The 21,499-nt window shown below is 39.5% G+C and overlaps 1 protein-coding gene across 4 annotated transcripts; it reads right to left on the minus strand.

Annotated features, from left to right (window-relative positions):
* Window positions 1–398: 398 nt before the first annotated feature.
* Window positions 399–21,454, minus strand: prss12 (serine protease 12). 4 transcript variants are annotated; one of them, XM_063884311.1, is made up of 13 exons: window positions 20,734–21,454; window positions 18,915–19,053; window positions 17,742–17,914; window positions 17,362–17,509; window positions 16,443–16,621; window positions 16,138–16,279; window positions 15,815–16,035; window positions 13,677–13,818; window positions 10,521–10,726; window positions 9,710–9,788; window positions 8,754–8,876; window positions 5,447–5,742; window positions 399–3,402 (listed from the first exon to the last, which is right to left on the minus strand). In XM_063884311.1, exons 1-13 carry the CDS (start codon window positions 21,065–21,067, stop codon window positions 3,071–3,073), a joined length of 2,514 nt encoding a protein of 837 aa, XP_063740381.1. In that variant the 5' UTR covers window positions 21,068–21,454; the 3' UTR covers window positions 399–3,070. The 4 variants fall into 4 exon arrangements, with proteins under 4 accessions (XP_063740381.1, XP_063740380.1, XP_063740379.1 ...); XM_063884310.1 differs by having other exon boundaries at window positions 16,443–16,624; XM_063884309.1 differs by having other exon boundaries at window positions 17,362–17,512.
* Window positions 21,455–21,499: the final 45 nt, after the last annotated feature.

The following is a 21,499-nucleotide window of genomic DNA, read 5'->3' on the forward strand; positions in this document are numbered from 1 at the left end:
AAGAAAAAGACAAAAAAAAAAGGGCAATGCTCTCTGGTTCCTCTATTCATCATGTTTTCTGATTGTATATGAACACTATGTTTATTCAATACCTTGAACATTTTTTATATAACTGCAGCGTGGATGATGGAAATTTAATCAGCAGACGTGAAAAAAAGAGTACAAAGATAACCATCATCAAAACCATCACAACAAAGCAAAAAATACATGTATGTTTAATACATACATAATAAACACTATGAAATGCAATGGAAATTTAAAATGTAACTACCATAACATTTATTTGGTTCACATGTTGTGTATATTCTGTTACTTGTTAATCAATGATTTTTTATTATTATTTCAATTACACATTCAATTTCTTATTATGTATCTCATAATATTACATTTTTGAGGGTGGACAGGGAATAACAAAACGTTTTGATGTTTTATTTTCCATAACATTATAGAAAATGAGTTCCAATGTGTTGTAATGTGTGATAGTGACCACAGGAGGGGGGTCTTACACAATAAGGACTACTGTGCTTTGGCTGAGTGAGTTTAGGCAAAACATTTAGCAGCTATGACACAAAATCAGTTATGATGGAATTGCATGTTTACTCCCACCCACATTCCTCCTGCAGCACCTTGTGCCTTCTGGGCTTAATAGTTACATTAAGTATCTTCCTTCTTCCTCATATGCTTGCAAAATCATCACAACTGGTTGACAACTGATATAAAGGCGTTAATGCATTATGAGCAACTTGATACGCAAAGGCACATTAACTTGAAATTCAAAATCAAGTTAAAGCGTATTTAAAAGTAGGACCAATAAGTTGCATCAACCCAAACTATCAGAGCCAGCCGAAAGCATTGGTTTTCTGACAACTTTAAAATCGTTTGAAGCGTTTTCTGGGCTCAAGTTATAAAATGTATTTTGGTTTTGCTTTGACAATACATACATTAAGTATCAATTTCCAGGGGAAAATGTTCTTTGTGGATATATATTTGTTGTGTCTTGCTGTATAACTGAATGCAATTGCAATTGAAAAGGCACAATTACGGGATATAGTTTCATGTAACGGGTTAACCACATGGCGGTGCTGTTCTGTAACATACTGTCCTGATATATAGGTTGTGGCAAGAGGAAGTGTTTGACTTTTTGTCAAAGTTAAATTAATGATGCAACACATATTTTTTAAGCTCATTGGTAACAAAAACAAATTCTAGGAAGATGATAAATGTGAATTTTTGTTGCCACCATCTCATGCAGCCTCCCACTGTAGCAGTTGGTCCCAGTTCTGAAGTTGTGTTGAGTCAACCTGACATGTTTGCCTTGTAAATAAGGACAACTGAGAAAATGGATACCATTCCTATACAGTGTGACAAGCCTGTGACACTGTGTGTGAGTGTGTGTGCATACACATTGTCTGACACAGTGGTGCTCACTTTGACAGTTTGCAGTCAGAAACAAACCTGAAAGGGCTCTTTCAGATGTGGGAGGATCACAGAATGTGTGACATGAAGTGCAACGACCCCCTAAAAATATATAGTCACAAAAGCCTTTTTTTTTTCATTGTGAAAGTTCATATATATACTTGTTTTTGTAAGTAAAACAATTGAATAAGGCTTAACAACTTGAACATAAACCTATGAATTTGTTAAAGGCGTTATCCTTGATGTTATTGATCAATTTAAGTAAATGAATGTTACTGAAAGGTTTGACTTGAGAAATATAATACATTCTTGCATTCACATCTGATCATAATTTAAAATGTAAGTTCATGTATACAACTTTAAATCTATAACTTCATTTTAAGTTAATCTTAATATCAATCAACCCTTTATTAATAATGTTTACTATAAAAGGTTACCTGATATTTATATATATATAACTGTTCAAACATGTGCCTTTATGTTTCATCAATGTGTCAACATCAAACTTTTTTTTACAAAATCGTATTTATAAAGAAATGTTACAGTAAAATACAACATAACACATAGTCAGTCAACACAAAGATGGCAGTGTAGTTTTTTCAAGTGTACCAGATTGTCTCTTTTTAACAACAACATTTTACTATCCCACCAAAACAAAAGCTCATGAATTAGAAGTGGATATTTGACAAATAAACACTTGCTATAATGTGCTTAGACGCAGAAACACTTGAGTCCCTTTTTTTCCCTGCAAATGTTAAACATCACTGAGACACATAGAAATACTGATTGCATGCAAACTATTAATACCTCATGTTTATCTGTCATTGCTGTTGTTGTGTGCATGACCCTTGATGTAAACTCGTCGTCATTGAAAATGAGGGAAACCTCAATGCCCTACGAGTATAAAATAAAGGTTTCAAATCAATGCCTGAGTAATAACTAAGACCTGAAATATGCATTTTACACAGCAAAACAATGAGCAAAGAAATACAAAAACAATAATAAAATGAGGTCGAATGACATATTTCAGTTTAGCAAATGTCAATATGACTAGAATGCTAAACACAAAAGCACAAAATAATACGCAATAAGTACCTAAGGGGGGGTCTTAATGAAAGTCTTCAAGGCCATAGAATGCGATGACTAACTCTCTACATAAGTTCATACATGTTAAAAGTATGTTGTTGTTACTTTTTTTACTGTGGTCCCTTTTCAACATTTTTAATCACATATTCCATATCATAAGTTACACTATCGTTTCCTTGTAAAAGCAAGCACAAAGGTTAAGCATGCAATGTCACATGAAACAAGATATTTAAGTGACATAGATGCATTCTCTGGAGTTGAGATTTGGAAAAATCCAAAAGCTTGCAGATCGGGATGATATGAAATCAATTACATAAGTGCTTATAACCTAGATGAAGAAAGCGAAGCCTTCCTCTCTCCAAAAAATATTTGTAAAGTTTCTAAGTGGAAAAAGTCCAGCGTTACGTTGTGCTCTCCATTTGATAGTCAGGTTGTAACTGACATCAGCGGATTATCAGGTGATAAGATCATGACATCAGTTATTCTTGACGGAACTATATTGTTGTATCAGTTGTCACCTGACAAAGAAAGTCTTAAGTGTGATACTTCTGAATATATCATTCTCCTTCTACTGTCCTCTCTCTTTTTGGTCATCACGTGTAATCACCTTGCGTATCCAGGAGCTAAAGGCAGACACTTTGGTGTAGACGCCAGGGGACTGTTGTGTCCGGCAAGCATGACCCCAGGATGTGACCCCGTAGACCACCCAACCCCCTCCTGGACGCTCACACACCAACGGACCTCCACTGTCACCACGGCAACTGTCAACACGCTTCTCCGACTGGATGTTGCCGGCGCAGAGCATGCGGCTTGTGAAGGCACTGTGGAAATGCTGCTGGCAGTGACGACGGGGAAGTAAGGAGATGGGTGCCTGCTGAAGGGTCTTAGAGTATGAGCGACCTGAGGATGAGGCAAAGCATTACATTTTATAATTTGAGTTTTGCAAAAGTGTATGTGAGCATCATATGTGTTTTAGCCATGATAGTGGCATGGGATGGTAATGTTGGTCAGTCTGCCCATCCCTTTGGTGTTGTAGCGCCACCAGTATGTTGGCATTTTTGGATTTGAGAGAACGTCTGGAAACTATTATAGGGTTTCCAAACCAAAAACCCTAAAACCCCTGTAAAATAAACTGAAAGAACTTTGATCTCCTAACTTTTCACCCAGTACCATCATCCCATCAAAATGTATATTAAAACTTTGGTTTATGAATACATCCCTGCAATTCAATTAAAGATATACTTTGTGGGTAGCACTACTTACACACTTAACTAACATGGTCACTACCATACCTGCTGAAAATCAACACGCTGGAATAATAACATCATCATTGTGCGACTCTACTACTACACTACCACAAGACTCCTATTTTCAGATTGATTTGACATGTGGACATGAAGCACTTGGCATTACCCATTTTTTTTTGCCTTGCCCTGCAATTGGGTAGCAGACTCCGGTTGACTTGACCTTCTTATCAAAGGCACCCTTATTTCTTCAGGCATTAGAGAGCTCTAATTTACAGATGAATCCATTTCAAGGTTTCTGGCAGAGAATAAGGAAAGGCTGTTTTCTTTCATCTCATGAAGGTTTCCAATTAAAATAAAAAAAAGAAATGTAATTCCCTGAAATGCTGACTGTGTCCGTTTTATGTTGGTCTGTTGCATGCTGTAACCCAACATGTGCTACCTTTGATTCATATGCAGTCACCGGTCATATTGTGGAACTTCCAGCATGGTACTTATCCCTTTGGCCAAATATGTTTTTTATGTCTCAAAATTAAATTGTCCTCTACTATTCTTCTGCCCTCTTCTACTGTACCTCTTTTATCCCTCCAAGTGCTTCCAGTACCTCAAATAACCAGTAAAAGACTGGATCCTGTCATGGCTTTCTAGACGTGAACATTGGAATGCACTAACAAGCTGAAAGGGGACTACTGACGCAAAGGTAACCAAGCCTCTACAGTGTTGTTTGTGTGGTTTTTCTGCTGCCTCTCTCTGTGACCACAGTGTTAATAACTATCCATGGTGGCTTAGGATGCTAGGTATGTAGAAAATGTGCTTGCTGTGTGTGTGTGTGATATTATAGTGGCGTATAGCCAAAAGCAAACAGCTGAACAAAAAAGACATCTCGCTTTAAGTTAAACAAGCATTGCCAGCATCACACTATAAATAGCTGATGTTGTCATCACACTTCAGTAAGAAAAACACTCACCTCAAAAGGGAGTGCATGTTTATGCAAAAGTGTTTACGAGACCTTCTGTTGCCCTTTGTGACTAAGTTGCAATGATTAATGACATCAGCATGTAATTTAAAGATTACTAACAGATGTGTGGCAGTGTAAACAGTCAAGTGTTTTGAAAGATACAGAGCGTGAATTCAAACAAGTGCAATTACCAGTGAAGGATCCTCTGTCTGTTCAACTCAAACTCTACTACATACTGTATAGTTGTGCTGTGATATGACTTTGTATGATCCCTAATCTCCTTTAAAATTGATTTCTAGATTCCAATTTACCTGTACATTTAGGCATTATACAGTAGTAAAGCATATACCAGCTTTTTTGCAATCATTTTGTACAAATCATGTAAAAATACTGCAGCCTTTTACTCAGTTTGCATTCATTTCAAGAGCCTAGCTCAAAGAAGATGAATAAACAAACATAAAAATATAATCCTGCTCATCGCACATGCTTTATAACACTTCTAAAATGAACATTATAGAGAGGGAAAAAAAGGGAAAAGGGTTAGATCTGGTTGGAGCTATCTTTTAAAGTCATATCGTTTTTTTTTCACGTATCTTTAAAAATGTAAAGGCTTAAAGATCCTACACCTCGCCATTAACAGTTCCAAACACTTTAAATTCAATAATAAAAAAAACGTGTTGCACCCTAGGGCCATCACACACACCTTCTCTCTACAATACCACGCTAACACACACACCCTCACCTGTATCACCCCAGCCGGTAATGTGACAGTTGCTGGCTTGTTTAAGCACTCTCTCTTTCTTCATGGGCAGACAGGCGGGAAGAACATGACGGCTGAATGACACACATTCTCCCGGCATCTGGCCCACAGCCCCAGGTGACAGGTGAACCAAGGCAAGGTCGTAATCGTTGCTTTGGGACCGGTAGCTTGGGTGAATGACAATTTGATCAACACCGTACTCTTCTTCGTATTCCTCAGGCACGAGGGAGTGGTAGTCGCCCACTCTAACTTTATACTGCTTGGTGCTGTTTCCGTATCTGCAGAGAGAAATAGAGGGAATGGATCAAGAGAGACCATTAAGTAAAGAGGGTGTGTGTGCTTGAGCAATCCAACTGCTGATACACAATTAACGAGCACTGGCCGGAGCTAAATCATCAATAGTTAAACTACAGCTGGAAAAAGTACAAGCCATTTCACTGAGCTCACACAAAGCACTACTGTAGTTAATAGAAGAATAGATTGAAACCCATATGTTTAAGGCATTATATTCTTCCTGCAACATTTTAGATATGTTGATGGTCTGTCTTGGTTTCTGCTGTAACCTTGACTAAGAAAGAGTTGAAAGCTTTTTGGACTAAAGCAATGAAAAAGGCAAGGACGCTAACAACACATCTGTCATTGTGTCTGTGTGTTTAAGCGTTAAACTGACTCATAGGTTGACATACTGAAGTGTATTCCATGCTTTCTGTTTATTTGATTGAGCTGTTTGACCTTTTTGAAATGAAGTGTGATAAAGGAGAAAAAGTGAGCAGGGTAAGTCAGGGAAAAGGGAGAGGCAGGGAGAGAAGAGAGGGAAGAGGAGAGGAGTAAAGGAAGATGCCTTTTGATCAAGCCAAGTCTCTGTGTCCAGTTACAACTGGTGGAGTGTTTCCGGAAAGATCTCCTGACCTGGGAATGCCATGACGTTCCTGGAAAAGCGGATACACTGCTGACTATACTCTTCTACGTACAGTACATACCGAATATAAAGGCCAAATCGCAGGATTAGAATGGAGTTTTAATGTGACACCTAACTTACTTTTCACGTATTGTTGTTGTGGCTAAAAGCAGTTAAAAATCTGCTGGAGTTATGTTACTGTTGGCAAGCCCCTAGCCGTACAGCTTCAAGGTATAAATAGGTTTAACATGTTGACAGCATGTGATCACCGACCTAAGGTCACTCTTTTATGAACTCGCTAATAGGTAATAGTAGTGTAAGGGATAAGGAAACATGATGATGTTAGCTACACTTGGTAGTTGCACATTAACACGTTATTATAAAAGTATCTGTGCTTATGTTAAAATTAGAACAAGCAGACGTGTGTAACTTAAATATTTATTTTCTGTACATTGTGTGACTGCATGTGTATTTCTTTGTTGCTGTGTGTGTTTGTTTATTTACCACCCTATTTTGGTTATTGTAAGAAAGATGACACTGTTAAGTCGGATGTCCCTATCTTGGTCTGCATGCTCTGGCTTGCATGCAGCAAATTACGTTTTAGAGCTGTCATTGCCTAAGCTTACAGCTTGGAGTACTAACGACTGATATGTGATCAGGCAGCAGGAGTATAGTGTTGTATCTAACCTTTTTTGTTTCCTTACAGTATTTATGATAAAAAATCTTACGTACAGATCAAATATAAAATATAATTTCTGTCTTAATACAGTATGCGCTATGTTGGTGTTCACTTGGAGTATCATTTGAGCGACAATAAGAATCTATATAAATAATTAACTGTTAAACTAGGAATGGGTTGAACAGTACATGTTGTTGTACTTATGTTGTGCCAATCTCTAAGATGTTACTATTGTAGGAATGTCATCCGTCTGAATCGAACAATTTAATTCCACATGCTATACCATATTATTAAAATCCATTCAATATAAAAAGTAAAGCCTCAGGCGGAAGGTGTTTGAGCACATCCACTGGTACTGGCCAAAACTAACAACTAGTTAATATGTTCAGATAAAGCCTATCATGTATTCCCTCTTAAACAAAGGAAGCTATGGCACTCAGCCACAAGAATGATCTGATGGTGTTTAGTTTAAGGCTTATGGCTTCTGTAGTTCAGTGAAAAACTACAGGCTTATCTTTCCTGATAGTTTGTGAATGGTGTAAAATAGGCCAAAGAATAGCCATTACATGTTGTAACAGATTCAAAACACAGGGAGGATACACACACTATTTTTTACTTTTGTTACGATTAGGAGATATGGCATATATGGCAGAGGTCTGCTCTTTCACCGTGCCATCTAGTTTAAATCTGCAATTAATCTGCTGGTGGTCCACACATCTGTTAGTATTATTCAGTCTGAGAAGTCCTGATTTGTACATCCCAAGTGGTCTTCATTTTCAGCTTAAAGCTCAGCTGTTTGCTTCCTGTGTGTGTCATTTAAACGAAGCAGAGGTACAAAGTCACATCCAAGAGAAGTCCCTCCATTAAAGGCCTGGGGATGCCTGGAGAAAGGGCATTGGAAAGGATTTAGTGAATGACCACTTCCTCTCTTTAATGTGGAAACATCATGACTTATAGTGGTAGAGCTGCAGAGCCCTGTAAAGATTTCTGGTTTTCTGAAACCCTATTATTGAGACTCATACTTCATAACGCAATCAAAATGGAGTCTGAAAACCATACATGTGCTGCATGAATATCATATGCAGATATTAGGGTTGTTGTTCTCACAAACCGCAACTTTATCAGATTTTCAACATTTGATTTTGTTCTATTCATTTCCTTTTCCTTTTTTTTCTTTTGCCTTCTCTGCTGTATTCATAAGGTGATTGATTTCAAGTTGGTGGTAGCGTGTGGAGGCCACTAGACCAGATGAAGCGGAAATGATGACTCCCTGCCGACTGCACCAAAACCACAACTAAGGCACTACTTATCAATGCTCACATTGTTGAGGTTTTCATGGTTCTGACAGACTTAAATATACAAGAGGAAGCAGACAATTAGTTTTGTAGTTCTTCTGGAGCTCAAGGCAGAGATAAATGTATGCATAAGCACAGCCACATTACCATGAATAAAGACTCTCAACCAATCACTGACACTGAAAGGAGGAAATGCTGTGTTGTGAATGCATGGAAAAGGGGAGGGGGGGGGCGCCAGATGCTTGCCATGTGTTTTAAGAGGCACATAAACAGATACATAAAAGTATGGCATTATTTCCTGGCCTTCCTACTGAACAATATGCATTGCATTATTTGGCTTTTAAAAACATGTTTTTTTTTTTTGAAATTGTGACAAATACAAACATGACTGAATACGTTGCTGTGTGTTTGTTTGACCTTTTGAAGCAATGGGCCGATGTGAGGACCCAGCAGCTGTCAATCAGAGTTGCTCCACACACCAACCTCCCGTCTCCACGAGATCCTCGCAAACGAACCGCGGCCTGCCATGGCCAGCCCCCTCTAAAGACACACAGCGCACGCAAAAAAAGTGTTTTAGAAGTGCAAAAACTCTTTACAGGGAGCCAAACTTTTATATTGGGTAAGTTACAACCTTAACAAGTTATACAGAACATTACTAACATTGTTTACAAATATGATTTCTGAGATTTTTAGCTGTGTCCTTTAAATGTCCTTTTTTAGAGGACATTAAACATAAGCATGAAGGCCAGAATGAATTTAGGGTAAACTTCGCCTTGTATACACGGCTGATGTAATTTAAACATGCACACCCACGAACACACAAATAAATACTCAGTGTGTAAATACTCAGTATGAAAAAAGTTTTGGGGTTTTACACCCACCCATAAATGTGATTACACACTCACACTCACTCACAAAGACGCACAAATGTTGCTTTTCTCTATGTTTACCCCAGCCTCTTTATGTTTACATATATATATATATATATCTCTTCTTAATACACACCACAGACGGACACACACACACACACACACACACACACACACACACACACACACACACACACACACACACACACACACACACACACACACACACACACACACACATCCTTCACAACTGCTTTTCTTTAGAGCAAATTGTTGCAGATGACAAACATTAAACACATTTCATACTGACGATTTAGCTTTGCATCAACTTGCCCACACAGCCCTTAGTTTGTAAGTACACACAATTATATATTATTTGCATGTAGCTATAGATCAGCTGTTTTCCATTTAAGACTTGAAATGTGTCCAATAATCTTTTTATATATGTCTCTGGCAGGCGTTCTACTGTGCTGTCATTAATCCCTCCTGTCCTTTCCAGCTTACCTCAGAGAGTTTTCTCCTCCTATAATTCGTCGCTGGCGAGTGTGTATAAGCCGCAAACCACAAATTGAGTTGACAGGATCTGACAGAGACAAAAGAGGAACCATTGGGTGTGTATATGTGAGAGTGTAGGAGGGTGGTGATTGTTAAACCATACACTTTGGCTCAGATTTTGCCCTTATTAAATATTTAGACTGATCCAAAAAAGAAAACTAATTAAAATTCATATTTTACTTCTACATATGAACCTGAAAATAAAGTAAATGAAATAAATGAGAGATCGTTTTCATAGTCTGTGTGTGTCTTATGATAACTATACAAACATAGACTGAGCTATTTTTCACAAGATGTAATTTATCATACTGAAGAGACAAAACATTCTCCTGCATTGGTTTGACTTTCCCCAGTATGTGCATGTGAGAAATGGAAGTAATAGCATATGTGTAGGTAACGGATAGCATTGTGTGAGTCTGCCCCGATGGGTGACAGACAGGGTGAAGGAATAACATTGCTCTCTCCATTTTACCATCTGGACACACACACACACACACACACACACACACACACACACACACACACACACACACACACACACACACACACACACACACACACACACACACACACACACACACACACACACACACACACACACACACACACACACACACACACACACACACTCCTCCTTTCAGAATCCTTTCAGAATCTTCCCTCCTAACTTTTCTCATCCGTTCTTCAGTGTTTTTTGACATTATGGAGATGTTTGTTAAACACATTCATTTATTTTAAGGAACAAAGAAACCCAACTGACCTTCCACCTCTTTGTAGCTGGACTGGGATTCACCATAGTCACAAATGACCCCAGCGTCCTCACTATGGCGACAGTTGTGTGTGCCAGGTGGCTGTTTGATGCAGTCTGCTAACGAACGCTCCTCGCCGCTGCACTTCACATTATCCACGTGGATGGGTCCTGTCCCTTCCCCGAAGTATGCCATGACACGGGCCTTTGCCACCCCACTGTGGTAGATAGTAGGGACACAAATATTTTTGTGTCATTTAGTGTGTAGCCATTGCTTAATAAATTAGATTAAATTGGAAAACTTTAACTTCCTATTAAGACTGGAGGTAAAAAAGCAAATCTCATAACAGGAACATTCAATACAAAAAAGACAGGAAGCAAGCCAACAAACTTAATGAGAAGCTTTTCTTTTTTAGAGTAAGAGGTAAAATATTCCAAACTCCAAAATGTAGGCCATTTACTTCAAATTTGTGCTCTCCCTTCATTTTAAATTGATCTCTGGGAACATCTAGACACTGGTTTGCCAACCTGAGAGACATTAAGTTGCTATAATGACACAACAATTCAAACCATGTAATCGGGTTTCACCAAGAAAATTAATAAATAAAATATGATAAATTGTAGACTTCACTGGTGGGCAAACGAGAGGGCTCAAACTGGAGTGATGTTCTCCCTGCACTTTCTTTTTGTTAGAAGATGAATTGCAACATTTTGGACCATTTCCAAATAAGCAACAGCCCATGTCAGAATTGTAAATGTAGCCATTTCTGTTCCACTAACATTGAAAAGTGAAATGTTTGGCTGCCAGATCTAGCTGTCTATATGTGTGTGTGTGTGTGTGTGTGTGTGTGTGTGTGTGTGTGTGTGTGTGTGTGTGTGTGTGTGTGTGTGTGTGTGTGTGTGTGTGTGTGTGTGTGTGTGTGTGTGTGTGTGTGTGTGTATTATCAGATAGGCAGTGATGACATGTTAGTATAGATGTTATGGTTTGAGATTCTCTGGCAGTGACGCAAACTTGGTCAAACCACGTTTACAATCTGATAACAGTATTTGTATCAATTTCTCACCTCTGAGTTTAATTAGCGAACAGCGAACACAAAGAGGCCTGAAGGTTATGGTTGTGTATGTATGCCTTTCTAGGCTGTAACTGTGATTTTAATTAAGATTAATAGATTACCGACAGGGAGGATCTTGTGTTGCGTCCCTGGGGTATGATTGGTGGCAGGTCTTGTATCCCAAATTGTCCAAAGGGAATCTCTTGTCTCTGATTGAGACATCTAGAATTGTGTCTGTGTCTCCAATAGCTCCCTGAGCGGTGTTTAGCATGCAAAGGGTGAAACTCCAACTCACTTGGAACAAAGCCTAGATCCTGACATTAAACCTGCTTGGTGTGTTTCTTTGGAAACACAACATGAGTCAAGAAAATGCAACACAATCTGCTTTGGATACTAAATGATCAAGTTATAAAGAAAAGTCAAAGGTTTTTTCAGACATCTTATTTCATGTTTGCATCTTTACATGTTGGATAGTATTTCTTTACTTGGCTGCATTTTTGTTGGATCCGTTCTAAATATTGCAAAGGAGGATGAAGGAAAAGCCTCTGTGACCTTTTCTGTTACATGGTAACATATTCACTGTGTGATTTCAAAGTTTACAATAAAACCATATTCTGTTGCCCTCTAGTTATGTACTGTATATATTATTGTTGTTTTTTACTTTATTCTCATTTTCTCATTATGATTGCATTTAAAAAAATAATAATAACGTGTATTCAAAGAAGGTTTGAAATTTCATTTCATGTGCTTTTGCTTTATAAATACATTTCCAGCTTTGCCGTTTTTTTTTTTACATTTGCAGCTATACAACATACATACACAAAATAAATGGTATGTTTCAGTACACTTTATTTTGGTCATACATTTTTTTCCCAGATTATATTTTTATGTATTATTCTGGTAACATTTTCCTTTGTGTTTGCCAGTTAAACGTGGGTCCTTCTTTAATGTGACAGTTCAACTTGAAAATAATTTGTGTGAATTACCTACAATATTTTCTTTTATCACTCCCAGAGCAACCTCTCACCCTTCGGGACCTGCTGTGTGTCTAATGACCTTTCACCACACCCTGTGTGAGACAGAATGATGATCCTAACATGACTTTTACACGCCTTTAACACGCTTCATCTCTCTCTCACGCTTATGCACTCCAGATGTGGCTATCATCTGCATTCAATGTGTCACATGAAATTGGGTTGCTAAGGGATGAACGTCATGCTGAGCAGTGGTGAGCGAGAATATTAGGTTTGTTATGGTACGGTTTTCCCTTGCCACCTCATTGCCATTGTTTTGGAAAATGCAACGGTGTCTCAGAGGGAAGGCATAATGGGACACAGAGAGGATGCGATGAGGTAGTTTGTTTAGCCTCAACATATCTGTCACTGTGAATGTGTCATGTACAAGTGGCCTGCCCTTTAATTGGATGTTTATCTTGGCTCTGCAGAAGAGCACAGCTAAAACCCCTAATAAAAGCATCTGGCTGCACACCAGAGGCGGCTCACCACAAGTGCTCTGAAACTTGAGTGTACAATTTGTAACGATGGATTAATTAAATTTAGTGATAAATATAGTAATATAAGAATAAGATAAGTAAAGTAATGATTTAAAGCATATAGTTTAACTTTTTCCATTGCAGGATATGCTTGATGAGGTGCTAACTCAAAACAGTCAAGGGTTGAAAGAGTTGGAAGGATGAACAGCAGACAGAGAAAGTGGGAGCAGGTGTAAGACATATGCCAATTCCGAGAAGTGGAGATTGATTTTGCAAACAGAGTTGGCCGTCTGGTTTCACTTAAGTGAGTGTAATGTATAGAGTGATCACATTGCAATGCCACAGCTCTGAGACTCTCAAAATGTTAACTTAAATACCAAAATTCTGACGAAAACTGACAATGAACTGTTGCTCTCATGTCTTTAAACATCAAAAGTAATTTATACACTTCCCAAATGAACCTACATAAATGAGTGCATAAAAAAATAAAACTTTGTGTTTGAGTATGGCATTCTATTAGCTCATGCTCCATGCCAGTTGTTGTGCTTGTTGGAGTTTGTTACCCAGAAACACAAGACTCTTAAAGAAGGCCACTCAAACACACATGCACATATACATACATACCTGTATCCCAACTGTCTGCATACCACCTCAGCGTCATGGTCAGTCCATCCGTCATCACAAACAGTCCCCCATTGCCCGGACAGATAGAGCTCCACCCGACCTTCCCTAGGGCTCTCTCCTCCCACTAATCTTATCGGCATACCTGGAGAACACACAAGCACAATTAAGAACCACTACACGGACTCACCCTGCTAAAAAAGAAAGTTCCCCAAAACCCCTGATTCTATAAATACTACAGACACTACACGCATTCCATATCAAAACTGATCCTACAGACTAACATGTCTCGTGAATGGGGCATGTGTGCTCACGTTCCCTACAAAGGAGGTAGGCTGAACAACTGTTTGTTTGGATGCATGTAACAACTTGGTCCAGAAGGGGACATTTTTAAACTCCTGACTATAAAAAGATACTTTATTTTCATTGCCTATCTGTTTTTTTCACAGGCTCTCTCTGTTGTCTTTGTCTATGAAATGCTATTCACTTTACTGTTAATCAAATCAGTCTGGGATTTAAGTTTAAATCATTTATCATCATGGTCTGCACACAGATGCCTAGACATTCACACACAAACACACGCTAATCTTATTAATGTGATGCTAATGTCTTTTCCATGTGTGGACCCTTTCAGGATCAGTTAACACTCTGACCAAGTGTCACGTAATTTTATGCTATGAAAAAGAAAGATGTTTTTGTTTTGTAGCTCAAAACTTGTATGCATCACTAAACAACTTCAGTAGTATCCAATTCAGCCTAAAAATGTTCTCTGTGTCGAACACTGTGTGTGATACATAACAGTTATAGGAGTGGGACATTAAAGTAATGAGAGTTAAACGTGGGAATGTTTACTTGTTTGTTGGGGTTGGCAATTGAGGAAATGCTTATTTTGGACAGCTATCTTAGAAATGCAAACATTTTGTTTTTATCTCTGAACGCTTGTAGCATTGCTGCTCTGATACAATACATACAAAATGGTCTCTTAGAATAGAGTGAAAGAAAGTAAAAGAGAGAGAGAAGGGGGAGAGAGGAGTGGGGAGGGGTTCAAAGCATAGCCAGGCTTATCTGCTTTTTCTCCTTTTCCCAAAACAACATAAACCAATCTGCCTGTGGCATGTTGATCGGGAAGGAAGGATTTGGTACACACATAAACACTCAAACAAATACACACAAATGCTATGTACTAGTAACACAATTATTCAGTGGTAATTGTCAGGAGACAGTGTCTCTGAGGCTCTTGCCAACAAATATAAGCTACCTAAACCTAACTTCTCATCACTTAAAAAAACCCTGACGTATCCTCTCTGTGACATTCACCAGACTCATATCTATTACATTCAACATTAAGACAGATGACAGAGAATTAAACAGTTATATATAGTATGAGGTGAAATATGAGCCACTAGTAGTTCTAACCAGCTCCATGCGTTTACATCTTTATTGGTGTCTGGAGGCTATAGACACAGCTTGATTAATGGTCCTACCATTCAAACCTTTCTCCCCCTTTCAACAAGAACCACTGAACCCTTCTGTCTCCTCTTATAAAGAGGAAGTAGTTTAGTGTTATGTTTGTCTGGCAACATATCAGTCCACTGGTGCCCAATATGATTTTGCAGTTAAAAATAGTGAAGAATTTTACATCAGGGAGATTTACTCTAGGTAAAGGTTTGCAGTAGATCCATTAAGCATGATGACTTTACAAGCTGCCCAGTTAATAAGGCAGGACACGCCAACAGCTGTGCCTTTAAACGTAAGCATGACTTACATCATCCTCTATCTCTCTCTTGGAGAGGGTTGGCTTTCCTCTTCTAAGTAAGATGAGATCAAATTAACTGCAGGTTGAGTTTGGCAGAGATCTTAGAAACGGATTTCAGCTTGCACTTCCATTACTGGGTTTTACGAAGTGGCAGGAAATTACATAGAGGTTTCATGATTTGCTTTCCTTTTTCACTGACAAAAGAGTATGTATTAGTGCTCTCTGTGCAAAGTGCAAAGCTCTTTGTGTTTCAAAGAACTGTGACAAACTATATGTGCACATACAGTACATCATGTTCATTATATCAGTAACCAACAACATTGTCAAAGTAACATTGAGCCTCTTTCACCCATTCCATGCCCTGTAAGATCAGATTCCGTCTTACTCATTGGAAGGCTCTCTCCATTGCGACCAGGGCTGCAAGCGATGTTAACATCTTCATGGTGTGTGCAGTCATGCCGGAGCCACTCCTTCCTGTTGCACACTAATATGCTTGGCTCTTTCCCTGTGCAGCTCACATCATCCAAAAGAATGGGACCTGACCCCACCCCAAAGCGCGGTACTGGAGTGATGTCTAATCCTTCGGAAAGGAGAGTCTCACCTAATCTGCAAGGAAAACATACAACAAAATGTTTTTCTAACTTATACATAGTACTGAGATTGGTGCATGTGTATATGACTTTCAAGGACATGACTACTAAACATTACCTGTAACCAAGTTGTCTGCACACAACTTGTGTGTTAGAGTCTGTCCATCCGTCATCACACACTGTCCCCCACCGACCACGGTAAAATACTTCTAAACGCCCCTCATAGCTGCTTGCACCCCCAACCAACCTAGCAGAGCCATCTGAAGGGTAAGAGAAAAACAGACAGTTGGCAACTGCCTTCGATAATGAGGGTACATTCAAGCCCTTCTGCCCCAATAAGGTTAATTATCCTGGTGTGGCTGTTATATATTTGTATACTAAAATATTTTAATAGCATTGATGCTGAGTCAGGTGGTATTCTACCTGTAACAGGGTTGCAGGACACTCCCGCATCCTCAGAGTGCAGACAGTTGTGTTCCCCCCAGGCACTTTTTGGACACTGCTCCAGAGTGAGCTCATTGCCTGTGCAACGCACCTCATCCAGCAGAACATGGCCTGAACCCTTGCCAAAATGTGCCTGACCCCATGCCCTTGCTACACCGCTGCTTAAAAAAAGAACAGAATAATACAAGGTTTGGTTTGTAGTTATTTGACACATTTAAAAACAATTGCCCTGATTCCCCCTTACTGGCTTTAAGGATGCTAGACAGTTTAATGTGGAAATTGGATGAAATAAACATATTGTACATTTTTAGTTGCTTGCCATGCATATCCAGCAACATTGCAACACCAACACCACATTGGCATACACAAAAAGTGTACACATCAATATTTGAAGAGTGTGTAGCGTTGCTAAATATGCATATCTCTGTGGTACTAGAATTCATGCAGGAACAATGAGCCTGATTCATTATCTGACACCAGATGTGCTTTACTGCTCGCTCCTCTCTTTCTGTGTGTCCAAATGGAAAGAATACTTTTCATACTTTTGGAGACAGAGCGAGAGACTGATGGCTGGACACCCACATTCATTTATCTCAGCTTCCAAGTCTCTCACACATTTTACTCTTTTTTTTTTCAAACTTACAATGTATTTCCTTTATGCTAATTAATGGTTGGAATTAATGTGAGGATGGGCATTAATTTATATGTGTGTGTGTGTGTGTGTGTGTGTGTGTGTGTGTGTGTGTGTGTGTGTGTGTGTGTGTGTGTGTGTGTGTGTGTGTGCGTGTGTGTGTCAGTGTGTGTGTGTGTGTGTGTGTGTGTGTGTGTGTGTGTGTGTGTGTGTGTGTGTGTGTGTGTGTGTGTGTGTGTGTGTGTATGTGTGTGTGTGTGTCTTCACCTCAGCCCCAGTTGTCGACACACCACCTCCGCATCACTGTCATCCCATTGGTCGTCACATATGGAGCCCCACTGACCCGCATGGAAGACCTCCACTGTGCCCTCTGACCCCGATGCACCTCCCACCAGCCTTATAGGGAGCGCCACTACTGCTGGAGCCCACACAAGCATATAAAACACACATTTTCGCTACTCAAAGAATCTATGCAAGGTAACAAAAAATGTCAGGATTTCTGTCATTTTAAAGTACAGACATTAGGAAAGTTAAAATTGAGCAGTATTTGTAAAAATGTTGAAGATTGATTGATTTATCAGAGTTCTCATGATGTTAAAAACACTCTATCCATCATAAACCTACAATAACCCATGAGGAGTGCCTACCTTGCTGCTGTGTGCAAGTGATGGCTGCGGCCAGAGTACATTCCCCTCCATTCCACACAGTCTTAGGACACTGAAGCAGGTCTGACTCCTCTCCCTGGCAATGGACTGCCCTCCAATGGAGTTTGGCCATGCTTGGATGAAACAGGGGAACTGAACGTGCACGCCCTGAGATCCTAGAAGGAGATGAAGAAAGCAAAAAATATAAAGTTTAACTTAACTGAAATACACTTTTTAACCGACCAGTGACATTGACCAGTTTTATCCTATTAAAGTTTTTACAAGACAAATGCAATATAATTACAGTATTTTGTCCCTTTTTTAAATCACCTGAGGTAATTGCTGCAGCCAGGCTCAGGCAGCCCATCTTAGAAGAAAAAGTACAACAGCAGTTTTTAGATGGTAGCAGTAACCTTAAACCATAAGTATGTTCCTAATCTGCCATTAGAGGGCCAATGTGGTCAGCAGTTTTACTAAAAACAGCTTCAATAACTGGCCACGAGAAAGTCATCACCAACGATTCCAGCTGACATATGGCTGACATTTGCCCCTTTCCCTTTCCGCTGTGGACTTTCATTGACTCCTGTGTGAATATGCACACACAGGCATGTGTTCATGTCAGCATGCGTGCCATTGCTGGAGTTAGTGTCAACATGTGTAGTAAGTGCACAGAACGTCTCTGTTCTCCAGGGAAATTATTCTGAATTGAGAAACTGACCCCAGCTTATTAACACTGTCAATATGTATGATCTGTCTATGGTCTCCCTGGAGACCCGGCAAATCAACAGCTTTTCTAGCATGAAAGCATCTTAAAATTTAAGACCATATGACACAGTCAAGAGAGAAACAAAGAGAGTTGGTAACAAGGTAAATAGCTGAGCACTGAAGGTATTTGAATACCGCAGGAGAGTGGGGGGTTGGAATGCAAGGGTCACATAAGAAAGGTACAAGGACTGTGAAGAGAGTGCATGTGAAGAGAGTGCATGTGTATGTCTATCATTCCCTCCAGATTTCTATCACAGTCTTACCATATGTCAAATCTCTGTAGGCAGCTTCACATGTGAATTTATGCGGCAGATGGTGATTGTACTGGCACCTGCTTCTAAAAAAGTATGTGAGTGGGGGAGGCAGACAGAGGCCGGGAATGAGCGCATTTGTGTGCATGGGTTCTCTCACCCCTTGCCCAGCTGTCTGCAAACCACTGCAGCGTCTTCGTCACCCCAGTCATCGCTACAGACAGACCCCCACACTCCTCCCAGATAGATTTCGACCCTGCCATCTAGCTTGGTGCGGCCTCCTTGCAGACGCACAGAACCTGGATGGAAAGAGAGTTGGACAACAGAAGATATTAGTACAGCATATTGTGACAACATTGTATAGTTGACTATTGGTGCTTTCACAAAAATATGTACGCAATTATATTTCTTAGAATCCATTACGATTGATGTGGAGGCATTGACTTTGAAGGTAAAAGCAAATAACAGAAAAGCTGTTACAGCTGTTAAAAATTACATAATTTACGGGAAAAAAACGACTTATGTTAAGTTACAGTGATATCAAAAATCTCAAACGATATCTATTCTCGTAACACTTTATCAATATAATGTTGATATATTGTTGATCCCTAGATGAAAGTGTAATGAAAGGAAGAAAAAGTAGGCAGGCTAATTTTGATTTGGTCATGACTATAAATGATCCAATGAATCTTTCTGTGTGAAAATGTAGAAGTCCTCAATGTACATCGGTTCATAATATCGATTGACATAACATTATGAGTCGTCACATCACAACCAGTCTGTAAAACGAAAAAACTGATAAAAGTTAGTGTTGTTATAAAATACAACATACACTAAAACACTGTTTGACTATGTCCTTCTGTCTGTCTTTTGTCCTCAGACTTGCACCATACAACAGGATTTAGGATTGAGTGTTTAACAGATGTTACCTAAAGTGTACATATTTTCCTCATAGACTTTTTCCTTCTGTTTATTTTGTTTATTGATGGAGTAACTTGATTGCTTTGCGTGTATCTATTCTACATACAGTACACACTCTGTAGGTCATCAGGATAACGGAAGGGTGCATTTTCAAACACTTGCAATGGTGAGTAATTCGCTCTGTCTTTTCCTTGCATAAACGTTGAACAAAAATAATCTGGACTCCAAATTTGGAAACCCCTCCTTAAGGTATGCAATCTTTCAAACATCTTTCATAACTGGATCAATACATCAATTTCATGTATCAATTACAGGAAGAGGATTCATGCATGATGTGCCAACACACTACAAGACTAAAAATACCACAGGCTGCTTCTCTTGTGCCAGATGGATGTCATACACTCTTCCTTTCAACCACTCTATATCATACTTCACTCCCTTTCATCAGTCCTAGAGATGTAGGGCCCTCTTTCTTCTAACTTTTCATTTTAGCAACACTAATTAGCTTAAGCCTGTGAAGTTAATAAGTTTGGATAATGTGGTTTTTCCCATGTCAAACTATTTTAATGTGGTAAGAGAGTGTATTGAGACGACTCTCTTGCTTTTTGTGATTGGACTGTGTTATTCCCAAACACACCATATAAGCAAATACCTGTGCACTCATTACACCACAAATGTGCTAAGACTTGCCATCTGCATACACTGCTCTCACACCTGGGACACTGAAGGTGTGTCCTGTCTAATTACTTCAGCATGGGCTTCCTGAGTTGAACACAATTGGAGTTAGAAAAATTATTGCACACAAAGGGGAAAAAACCCTGCTTTTCAATAACTCAAATAAAAAGTAATAGCATGTGTGAAGCCTTGCATGTAGTAAGTTAAAGCAACTCTGTATGGGGCAGCCTGCATTTGTTATGTAGATTATCATTCAGTTCATTTTTTCATTTCAGTTTATGTGTATAGTTCATAATATTGTCGACATATTCCAACAGATAAAAGATTATGAATCTCCCAAAAATAAGTATTGCTGTATCTACAGTATGGGTCTGCGTGTTTACCTTGTTTACAGTCGCAATAGCCCCAGTCAACTCTGCCTTTGTGGTTCCTAAAATAACACCAGGGTCGGATCCTGCCGTCCGGGTTGCGGCAGTGGTTATGCTCTCCAATTCCTTTGCCCGGGTAGCGCTCCTTAAAGCCGGCCACTTCGGTCCAGTTCATACACCGGGTGCCGGATTCGGTGACGTCTACCGCTCCCCGGTAGAAACCGTCTCTCCCACGGCTCTGGACACAGTCAGTAAACGGCAGGATGAATGATGGGACGCTGCTGGAATAACAGAAGCCGCTATTTGCAGCCAAAAGCGCGGCTGTTAGCGCAAGAAATGCCAAATTCATGGTAGGTCTCTGTTTGTAAGCAGTCCAAGCCAGCGCCTTCTATCATCAAACGCTCCTATCATCAGCTGAGGAGGCGATTTTTAGTTAGGCTCATCGCCGTGCGGTATGACGAGAATGTGAGCCAGCAAAGGAGAAACGACGCGGATCAATGAAAGATTTGCGTGGGCTAATGGGCAGACAGCCCCCCATCTAAAATCCAATCATGTATAATCCAAGTAATTTCCCCCCATATTGCGATTTAACACCATTTCATTATATTTGGCAATTGCTGGCCTATGTCCTTTCATATCAAATCTATAATCATATTTATATGCTCACGAGCAAATTCACAGGGAGTAGAGAGGGACTCATCTTGTAAATTGTATTAAGGCTATTAGCCCGATCATGTGTAACATAGCGTAGTATCCAGTGCTCCCAAAACTTTTAGCACAA

This window comes from Eleginops maclovinus, chromosome 5 (genome assembly GCF_036324505.1).
Source record: "Eleginops maclovinus isolate JMC-PN-2008 ecotype Puerto Natales chromosome 5, JC_Emac_rtc_rv5, whole genome shotgun sequence".
Lineage (NCBI taxonomy): Eukaryota > Metazoa > Chordata > Actinopteri > Perciformes > Eleginopidae > Eleginops > Eleginops maclovinus.

What these genes read in the sequence shown, in the direction of transcription:
- prss12 (XM_063884308.1), bottom strand. Translation starts at nt 21,067, where the DNA reads ATGAATTTGGCATTTCTTGCGCTAACAGCCGCGCTTTTGGCTGCAAAT. An exon ending in CTATTGCGACTGTAAACAAG is followed by an intron (nt 19,054 to 20,733) that starts GTAAACACGCAG and finishes CTTTCCATCCAG; the next exon opens with GTTCTGTGCGTCTGCAAGGA. An exon ending in TGGAGAGAGCCTTCCAATGA is followed by an intron (nt 13,819 to 15,814) that starts GTAAGACGGAAT and finishes TGTGTTCTCCAG; the next exon opens with GTATGCCGATAAGATTAGTG.